The sequence below is a fragment of the Plectropomus leopardus genome, chromosome 5 (genome assembly GCF_026936395.1).
Source record: "Plectropomus leopardus strain MGB_pleo_1.0 chromosome 5, ASM2693639v1, whole genome shotgun sequence".
In the NCBI taxonomy this organism is placed as follows: Eukaryota; Metazoa; Chordata; class Actinopteri; order Perciformes; family Serranidae; genus Plectropomus; species Plectropomus leopardus.
Window position 1 is genome coordinate 10,049,570 of NC_142180.1, and position 11,117 is coordinate 10,060,686.

Here is an 11,117-nt window from a genome sequence, read left to right on the forward strand (position 1 = left end):
TGGATATATCGATATCGGTAGTGATTATAAGCCAAATGAGATGATACATATTGGTATATTTTCAATAACAGCAAATCATGCATCCCTGGGTGGCTAATTACCTGGGGTTGGAGCAGGGTACTCTCTGTGTGTTGACATTGTCACACATCTGTTCACCTCCATGGTAAATGCCAGTTCGCACATATATCTATAAATATACAAGAGAAGCAAAATGCAACAAGAAAAAAACATTATTGAAAAACACTAATACAAGATGTGATATCTCTTCAATATAACATTTTCCTATTGCACAACCTATCTCAGAAGAACACCATTAATAGCATGTAACAGCTGTCATGATAAATGATCATTATACTTAAGAGGCATGGAGTCTGGCAGTTTTGTTTTGTGAAGACATTACATTTACACAAATGATTCATGACAGCACAACATGAACAACGAGAACTGCTCTCCCTCTCTGTTCACATGAGACCTGGACAATGACTGTTTGTTTCCACAGGAAGTGAGGGAGCTGGAAGATGGGACACTTTGGACAACTGAAATAACAGTCAACTGATTTTGCTCAAAATATCTTCATTCAATAATCTGCAAAAATACAACAAAAAACAACCACTTTTTTTTTTATAACAAAAAGATCATTATTCTCACTTTGGCTGATTCTAATCTACTACCATCCATGTAAGAATAGAGCATAGATAGGGGTGATTCAATTGAGACACAGACACTGGTATATTCCCCACCTTGTCTATGTCTCGTATATTAACGTTAACATAGGTGGCACACAGGATCCGGATTCGCAGCGTCCCGTTGATAGTCCACAGCGACTTGGCAGCTGCCTCGCCATTCATATAGGATGTTGCCGTGGAAATGCGGCGAGAGTATGATGGCATGACAAAGTTGTCTGTTGGCAACTGAGAGTATAGGCTGTCCTTCGCCATTAGCATCAGGTTAGGCATCCTGCCCAGCATGATGCAACTACGGATATACTAGAGGGAGAAAGACAGAGGGAGGGAATGACGCAGAGGAGGTTGGTTAGAACAAAAGTACACAGAGCTGCTAGTGTTACAGCGTGCATAAGTGTAACCAGTGATAGCAATTGGCTGTTTTCCAGCAGCTTCAGAGGAAACAGTGACACTTGGTGCATCTTCTACTTCTACGATCTTGCTCACATAGACTCAGAGCGTGGGCTCACATCAGTGCGCATGAGGAAACGGTTCCAGTGTTTTTATGAATGTTGCCCACAATGGTTACAAAAAATAAAGCATCTGAAATGCATTAGGCTTTGGCTATACCTTGATACGGATTATCAAAAGTCCTGGATCAGCATCTCAGTGCTGAGTTTGATGGCTTTCTGCGCAGACTGCCCCCAACTATGCCTGCTAATTTTTCTCATGCTTCAATAAGCATTCCAACTCCTCATTCATGTAAGCCAGCAATGGTTACACTTATCATTTACTGTCATTTAAGTTCAGAATTTTCACAAGTTAAATGTTTTCTCAATTATATTTTTTCAAAAATATTTTTGTCTCTTACCTTATACTGGCTTATGGGGTACTTTTCCAGCAGGTACTCATCACAGCCACAAACTTTGAGGATGTATTTACCCTGATATTCCTGAACACACATCTTTAGCTGCTCTGGAGACAGCAACATGCTGCGTGTCTTCTTACGAATGGCCTCTGCAATCACCTTTAGGACAAGATACATGCACATAGTCTACATTAGATTATTATGAGGGTTAAAGCTGGAATAATCAACTTGCAATGCCCAGGGGCCATTTTTGCAAAATGATAGGAGGCCAGGGACCAGTTGAAGCAGCCCTGCACAAGTCAGGTGTACACAGGGGCAGCATTTCTAGGATTTTTTGGACATTTTGGACTCTTCATCTGCCATGGGGTTCAGGTGATCCTCCCAAGCCACTTTTTTAAAAAAAAAAATAGTTGATCCTACTTTTATGTTTTTTCATGCACTATGGAAAATCATTTATATTCTAAGTACAAAAAAGGGCAAAGCAATTCATTGTTATTGTGAATTAGAGAATGGTTGGCAGACCACCCTCCACCCAGTAAGTTGAGTATCACCAGCCAAGCGTAACACCTTTTAATTTCCTCATTTTGAATTTAAAAATTAAGGTTGCACATGTCTGATTCATTGTCTTTTTTTATTTCAGTACAAATTGATCCCACCTGTTCAGGCACACAGTCGTGGTTGATCTTCAGCGTGTACTTTTGTTTGTCATTGTTTGGAGACACAATCACCCAAATCACAACAATAATTTGACCTACAAAAAGAGACAGAAAAAAGACAAAGCTCAGGATAAAATAAAAAAAATCAATAAATCAAATTTTACTTGAGCAGAAACCCCAGAAACAATAACCAGCATCCTCTAATTATCCTGAGGTCTGAGGGTATTGTATCGAGCTTCACAGTTGTAGCACATCAATCCATTCATTGAGTGCCCTGCTCATTACTGTGGGTCCTATCCATTGTTAAGGCTTGCTAGTAGAGATCAAGTATTGATAGAAGGCTAAAACGATCACCTCTTGCTCTCTGTTGTCCCTTTATTGTCTTCTAGTGCTTTTTTGTGTATCATTGTTAAAAAAAATAGTAAGAAGTATTTTTATTCTGCAAAATTGGTTCAATTGTACACTGAAAAAAGAAGACCATTCAAGCTGTTGCCTACCTTTGTCGAGTTTGCTATAGATGTGTTTGGGAAGTTCCTGTGTGGATTCCACATTGGGTGGGTAAACATACAGCGCTCTGCTGTGGGGCCCACTGGCATCTCTCAGCTCCACAGAGTCTTTACAAACATTCAGGATGTTTCTCCTGAAGTCCTGAACCTCGGGGTCCTTCACAAGGTCAAACTCACACACAGGCATACCAATGGCGAAACCTGACAGAATGGAAAACAGAGTCTTTTAAGGCAATTTTGGCTAGATAGGTGCATTTAGAGATACACAGAAATAGTGTTTTATTTTAGTACGTCATCACTGCTTATTAGTAGGGGTAACATAGCTCAGGCATGCTTTTTCATTCCCAACTTTATTTGTAGATAAAAACAAATCTTTTACTTTGTTTGCATCAGCTAAAAAGCTGGTAATTTACTGAAACTTTTTTGCATCTTTTTTTATTTCCCATTCAATTATTCATGTTCCCAACTACATTTTTTATAACTTTCATTTAACTAAAAACAAAAAAAATAACAAAGCGATAAAAACAGTGTTATCAGACGAGAAAAACCTCTCACCAATCTCTCTGTTGAGGATCTTTTCCTCTCTGTTGCCAACTGGTTCAATGACCTTGAGGAAGGGCTGGAAGAGTCGGAGGTCACACAGCCTCCGGGTCTCATCATAGAACTCTTCCCGCTCTGCTTCCTGCAGGCGGGAAAAAAAAACAAAACAGGCTGTGTTCAAACATTTCCACTTTCTTTTTTCATGAAAAGCATTGGTGAATTTCTGTTAGAGCTGAAGGCCTTCCTGCAGGTGTAGAACGGATGTTTTGAAAAAGAGCAATTGTGTGTTTTTAAGTACAGAGAGCTGAGATCCGTTAAGTTTTGCAGAGAGGCAAGAAAAATCTGAACTACATATTTTTCACAACAAAGCAGAGGCCCTTTTCTCTGAAATTTTCAGAGATCAAGAAAAATTACAGTATTTGATGAGTCCCAGAGACCTTTTCATTTTTAATAGCACCTATGGCTATTACACCATTCATCTTTATAAACAGCAGTCTGAGGTCATTCCATCAAACTTTCAACAATGGATTTCCTTCATGTTTTCTCATTTAGATGCACACCTATGCCCACCAAATATTCAAATTGAGATTGAGAGTTCTTGCCTGTGTAACACTGACAAAGATGTAGGACGTCTCCTCCTGTAGGAGGTGATGGAGGGGATATTTCCTGGCCTCCTTGAACAGCTCATGTTTGATGGTGATAAGCGTAGCCTCGCGGAGGCACTCCAGGGTCAGAATCATCCCATTGGGCAGCAGGCAGTCCACCAGGATCCTGCAGACACATTCAACATCATTATATTTTAATGACTAAATCAATTATTTACTTTTTACTTGCTGTGTCCTCTTGGGGTATTTCACATTATTGATATTTTTTTAGCATTCAGTAAGGAACATATATATGAAATTATGTAACAAATACACAGGCATGTGAATTTTGGAGCTTCTGGAAATAATAACTGTCACTGCCTGTGTACATACAAAAAAATGTGCTTAGATCCACAATAGACTCTATAATGTGCATACCTGGGAGGCATCAGGTGGATGCCCCATAGCTCCCCTGAGGACGGCCTGGGAGGCATCTTCCTCTCTGTCCCCCAGCTCAGTCACACAGTTAAGCTGCAGAGCACAACCTAAAAGATAACAACACTTTCAAGCAAGTTCTGATCCTCAGGGTGTAAAGCAACTGGCTGACAGCCCAATTCCACTTATGCTTACACTTAAGTGGTGATACTTAAAAAATAAATAAATAAATAACTGATGACTATAGTTTACTTGATGCTTTTGTTCAGACTGCATGTAAGAATGTTGTTTATGCTGTTATTAGACCAACTGGCACACATAGTTCCAGGGTTCCTGCAGCTCGAAGAAAGGTAGATTTAAGACCTTATTATATTATCATAAAGGCATCCATTTGGTATACCAACAGAAGTGGGAAATATTTGCCTTTTAGGCTGGTTTTCTGAGCAATTATGTGTTTCTCAGTCTGCATGTAAAACAACTCCACTGTTTTGATTCCAATCATGACACGTATAAGAAAAGGAACTGATTGAATTATTTCACAAAAAATAAAAATAGATTTTAACAACTAAAAATCAGAAAAAAAGATTCATACAATGCTATTCCCCATGCCTGAGCATTTTTAAAACTTTTGAAAGATGAATTAAGTCAATTTAATATCAATTAAGACCTTATTTTTAGATGAATGAATTCACTTTTTAAGACTTTTTATGGATCCACGTGCTTCACTTTCAGGGTGAGCCCATGAGTGCACACACAAAGCAACCCAGTGTTGCCAACTGAACAGCTATTTATGTGCCTTGTGACTTTAAAAACTCCACCAAACTATTTAAATGAAGAAAAAAAAATATTCAGTGACGCAATTAGGCAACTTTTTGCTACATCTGGTAACATAAAAATAGTTGCATTACTACTCTAAGCTGAAGAGGAAGGCACTATTGCTCGGTCAATCCGCAGTCCTGCTTGTCCTGCTGTGGCTGAGGCTCAGCTGTGCTCGCTGAGTTAAAGAGAACAAGCATGTTCAGTCAACCACACAGCAGCAAGACTAAAACAAGTACAGTGACTGACTGCAGAGTATCCATGACATGTGTAAAACTGCCGCAGCTTACTGCTTTATGTCACTCAAGTATATCTCCTAACAACAGGCTGCACTTATAGTCCAGCCAGTTCCTTTTAAACTCATATTTCATCAAAAAGATTACTTATACCCGAATTAAATGGGTGATCCCAGACACCCATAATGCATATCTTGAAAAAAGCACAGACAGACACACATGCATATCTATGCAAAACAAAAGACTGAGCTGGAAGACATTTCTACTTGCCCTTAAAGTGAAAAATTATGTAAAATGCATCATTTGCAGGAGTTTTGCTGAGGGGGGAGAAAGGATTTTTAGGCATTGGTCATATGAAGGACAACTTACCACATTTCATCTACACACACTACCCACATTGTTTTGATTCAAAGCTGGTTGAAAATTGGGTGAAACATCCCTTTTACTGATGGTAGGGACACACAAATAGTTTTCCTGTGGTCTCTGAAAAGAAAATATATTTTAACTTCCTGAAAATCATCTTCCAACAATCAAACACATAAAGATGGACTTAGTATAAGGTTGGAATCAAATTGTTGTGCTTGTTCTGATCAACTGCCTCAGTGTCTACTCCTATATTCTTCAGGCTTTGGCTTCAGCATCATCTTATAAAATCTCTAGTCCATTTATCAGCAAGTCAAACTTCAGTCTGGATTATCCTTTACTGGTGATAACTCAGCACTACCACATGGCATAATCCTGAGAGAGACCATAATCATCTTTCTGTTGAGATCCAATCCAATCTGAAGAAGTCTCTCCACTCAGACTGTGATGGGCTCTTTCACTGAACAGTACTTGGCGCGACACTTGACACTAAATGCAAAGACAGAAGAACTCATTGCCATGTTGGAAATTCAGCCTGGTCAAGTTATAACTGACACTCTAACGGTGAGATCAAATCCAGCAAAGAGACCTTCATCACAAGCCTTTCCAGTCCAATCATCTCCCATCTGAGCATTACGTATGCTATATTTCTCTTTTGCCACTTTCACAAATGATTGAGTCTCAGCAACAACAATCAATTTAAATTGAAAATGAAACTCTAGTCTAAAGTCCACTTATTATCACAGGGATGCGTCTTTTCGCACCAAAGCCAGTTAGACCTCCATTCAACCCTTTTCGGTCAAAGTAGACAGGTCTAGATTGGATCCAAAATTCTGGACCACGGCCCACAGCTGAGCTTATTTCAGTGATCCAAAAAGAGTTAGAGTGGAAATAAATGACAATTTCATCTGATTTATCAGCAAAGGAAATATATCAGAGACTGACCCATTCAGACATATTCAGATCTTCCCAAAACATACTGTAGGTTTACTGCACAATTACTGTGCATTCCAAAAGTGAATGGAAACCAAAGTAACCATGTTTTTACCATCTCTGTACAAAATGTATTCCTGTTTTTCTCACAAACAAGTTGGGTGTTATTTTTCAGCATGGATATCATATCAGTGTGGCAGTTTAGGACATAAAAAGTGCAATGACTTATTTACACCGAGCAGGGGGCACCAGTGTGGAAAAAAAAAAATCATGCTAAAAAAAAAGATCTCAGGTAATCAAAAAAAATATTTTTTTTCATCAAAGCATCAGATTTTCCACATAACCATCTGATAAGATGTCATTAGAAACCGTTTAGAAAAGGGCAGGCACTTTCATAAAAATACTCTGCAGGTGATTGGATAAACCATCTGTCTGTCACCATCTATCATGGGCAGACTTCAACCAACCAGATCAAGCAAAGCCAGCTGGTAAATCAAACTCTTGCTGTGGCAAGTCTGCAAAACAGCAAACCATCTTTTCCATTGAGAAAAGCCTTCAGTGCTGTCCTTCGCTCTTCTCTCAATGAAGAAATACTATCCAGTTCTGACAGAACTGATACTTTTGCAGCATCTGCACTAACCTCTTCACAAGCTGCCAATACTGTTTTGAACAAACTATCACCTCTGGTGGTCTGACACTATTTATTATCTTTATTCTGACACTAGAAACAGATTACAGTACTGTATCTGCACTCGATCACAGTTTTTTTTTCTAAACCTCTAGAGATTAACCTCATGAATACATTACTGTAATTTGTGAACACAATTCCTCACAAAGAAAGAAAAAATTAGCCAAGAGTGCCTTTCTAGCCATAGCTGTTGTTCTACCAGTCAACATTTGCTCATTCAATTCTCTGTTCTGGAGTACTGGGAAGCAGCAGGGTCCTCTGGGACTGCACTGACTCGAGTATTTTAGACAGACTGCTTATGTCCGACACTCACAAACACAAAAACAACACAGTGACTCAACTGCAACAGATTGTGACACAGTGATGGGAAAGTATGTGTTTGTGTGGGCTCTTAGAAAATTACAACATGCCTTATTTTAACCTTCAGCCAACTTGTGGCCATAAACAACTCTAAGAAATAAATCAGGATGAGAAGAAAACCAAGAGTTATTTTTATCATCATATATTGAGCCAATACCCATCTTTTATTCATTACATTAGTGTTTCATTGCTCTTCTTCTTCATTAGAATAGTTCTTAACAATAATAATAATTGTGGCTGCTATTCTTTCAGGATTGTATTAGCTGTCAAAACTGCATCAAACTGCAAATATACTGCATCAAAACTGCACTGTATTGGTATGTACGTTCTGGGTGTTTCCTCACATTGACTTGGTCTGTATTACAACATTATGACAAAGAGTCCTGCACTCAAAGGACTGCACAAATGCAAACTATACTAAAGATAACATCATGAAGTCCTTAAAAAATACATTATTACCCAATTACTAAGCTACACTACTGCAACACTTTAATGAATTGATAAAGAAACAACTGGTGTTCAGTAACAATATTTCAGATTTTCTCTATGTAAAATGGGTGGTGGATACTTTTTGTGAGGAAAAAATATTAGAAAATAATGTGGACATAGGAGGTGAGCCTTTACTGTTCGTTTCACACAGCTAGACTACTCAAATAAATTAGGGCAGGGGTGTTCAGAGTTTTTTGATGCGGGCCAGACTAGATAATGTGACAATACTTGAGGGCTAGTTGCTTCTGGCATCATATGGCTTATAAAAAAAAAAAAAGAAAGAAAGAAATGACACAAAGACAACTGTTTCATCTTTAAGTGAAAAAGTATAGAACTTTCCAACACTTGTGAAAGCTCTTAAGGCTTCTTTGCTGTGGCCATATCTGCTACCTTGCAGGAAATAACAGGTGTTTGGTAAACGTTAGTTTGCTTATTTACTGTCTGTTTATGAAAACACATTAGTTTTGCCTACGTAGTTCCTGCTTGGTGTGTGTGTGTGTACAAACTATATGATTGGCACAGAACCTGGGGCGCCAGAGCCTTCTCCATAGCCGCACCCTCCCTCTGGAACTCTCTCCCCAAACACATCCGGGACTGCACCGACCTCTCCCACTTTAAATCACTTCAAAACCCACCTTTTCAAAACTGCTTTCTATGTTTAATTAATACAATATGAATAATAATACTGTGCGTATTTAATGATCTTTTGGGGGGGGGGGGGGCTTTATGACATGCCCGAGTTTCTTGAAAAGCGCTCAATAATAATATAATAATATTTAATAATAAATGAAAACAAATGCAAAGTTATCTTGCTTAATTAACCAATATTGTGTTAATCATATAATATATTTTGAGACAAACTGAGGGCCATTTAAAATTGATCTGAGAGACACAATTGGCCCCAGTTTGGACATGACTGGGGTCATTGTATTTTCTAAGAACAACACTTATATGATCTATCAATATATATTATAATTAAAATCCCTCACAACATCTTGTCTCGCTTTACACTGCATGTATTACTTTTAGATCTCTCAGTGCCATCTACAAGGAGCCGGATGCAGTGGTGAAGGCACCTGGCGAGATGCCCTCCTGCATCAGAATTTAGAAATGTTTTGGGGGTTTGCAACTGGGGGGAATCCACAGGGAATATCCATGACATGACACTTTAGCCTCTGAATCACCACCCGCTATCTCACATTTTTCCAGTAATTCACACACATCTGGTGTTGTGCTCACTGACGGCTGTTTCCCTGGTAGAATGAGCAACAAAGCAAATCGGAGCTTTGTTGATCTAGATTGACTTCCTGTGCCAGAGCCAGAGAAATTGCAACAAAAATAGCAACAAGCACAGATGAGATAGACCCAGCTATAGTAACTGTCTTAAAGTTGACAAACAGAAATGACAACTCTGTGCATGGATGAATGACTACATGATGTACACGGGGCAACAGAGAGGAAAAAAAGAGTCACATCCTCTGAAATTTTGACATTGATCCTCCAACTGATGAAAAAAAACTGTCATCCCAGTAAAAAGTTTAAAGATGCAGCTGAGGCAAAAATTGACAGTTAATGAAAAAAGTAAAACACTGAACTTTATTTTCAAAGAACAGTAGCACTGAATATGTACAAAAACAAGCCAAAACGGAAAACTCTCAGTTAAAACAAACCACCCACTGAGCAGTTCTGCGATCTGTGACCCTGATCAGGATGCAGCTAAGCACTTTAGGACAAAAGAGGAAGCTTCCTCACAACACAGGATGTGGGGAATGGGGAAACACTGGCCTAGACACAAGCTTGCATTGAATACTGAAACACAACTGCACAACTACTTGCAGTGGCACTAGCTAGCAACGGAAGGTTGGCAAGATCATATGCTCAGTCTCTACCACACATACATTTGTGGCTGATAAAAGGTTTGAACCACATTACACAATAATGTGGTTTCAAGAGAACACTTGTGAAACCTTGATCGATTTAAATTTTCTCTATTGAATTAGCTTTGCTATTTCGGCTGGCAGTTACAAGAAAGCAGACAACATTAAACATAAAATGTCTTTGCTGGACTGTCAACACAGGAGTGGAATTTGTGAAGCATAACGTTACCTAAGAGAGACGCCCTCCTATTTTGATGATGGGACGGTTCCACCCTTCATGTTTCAATCCATCTTCAGGCTGTCACAGAAATATGTGTTGGGAGGAGAGGACATGAAAACACAAACAACATCACACACATCTAGCATCTAGCAGCAGATTCACAAGGGCTAGCAGCAGGTTAGCTAGCGTTGGCTGTTTAGCTCAAGAGCTGACAGCTACACAGCACCGTGAGTTCTCGATAAAATGATAATGTTGTATCTATATAATAATTAAAAAAAAATACAAACAACCGCTCTAACTAAGTCGGCTCTGTCTAACCACACACATATCTTTCGACTAACCTGTTTGGGAATGGTTAGCTAGCTCTCTTGTTCACTAGCTAACGGCTAACGCTGAGCATGTCATCCCCATATTGGCAAATATATTCCCTATATAAAACCCAACCAAATTTCTTTATTAGAAAGGTTCAATTATCACCATTTTAGCATGATTGCTCACCCTGTTGAGTTGGCGTCAACGCAGCGAAGCGTTAAAGGATGCTGGTCTGAGAGACTCTCCCCGGCTAGTGCTAGCCTTCCAGCTAGCCAACCCCACCAGTCCCCAACGGCCCGGGCTAGAGGCTCCCGGCACCGGGCGAAGCAGGCTGTTATCTTCCGTCTGCCAGCTTCCGTGCCACTTATATGTGACAGTAAACGTTTCTCAGAACCGACAAGAAATCCTCTCGGGTTGCGGGTTGTAAGGCGTACAGTTACAGAAAATAAGTCCAAAATGTCCCGTCAGAGGGGCTCAGCTTGGGGATGTTATGAGCAGCTGCTGAACTGCTGGTAGACTGGACGGGCTGTCTTGCTGCGGCACTGCAGCCACGCTGTCTGTCCGGGGCCCTC

General features: G+C 39.6%; 1 protein-coding gene across 2 annotated transcripts in view; it reads right to left on the bottom strand.

The window, feature by feature from the left end:
- LOC121963985 (phosphatidylinositol 4,5-bisphosphate 3-kinase catalytic subunit alpha isoform-like) overlaps positions 1-11,110 on the bottom strand; it is a 32,838-nt gene extending 21,728 nt beyond the window's left edge. For both annotated transcript variants that reach the window (XM_042514230.2, XM_042514223.2), the window contains exons 1-10: positions 10,732-11,110; positions 10,243-10,311; positions 4,255-4,361; positions 3,835-4,003; positions 3,248-3,374; positions 2,684-2,893; positions 2,187-2,281; positions 1,534-1,689; positions 741-986; positions 102-187 (exon numbers count right to left, since the gene is read on the bottom strand). In XM_042514230.2, the coding sequence (XP_042370164.1) occupies positions 102-187; positions 741-986; positions 1,534-1,689; positions 2,187-2,281; positions 2,684-2,893; positions 3,248-3,374; positions 3,835-4,003; positions 4,255-4,310 (1,145 nt within the window). In that variant the 5' untranslated portion in view covers positions 4,311-4,361; positions 10,243-10,311; positions 10,732-11,110. The remainder of the gene's footprint in view (positions 1-101; positions 188-740; positions 987-1,533; positions 1,690-2,186; positions 2,282-2,683; positions 2,894-3,247; positions 3,375-3,834; positions 4,004-4,254; positions 4,362-10,242; positions 10,312-10,731) is intronic.
- Positions 11,111-11,117: the final 7 nt, after the last annotated feature.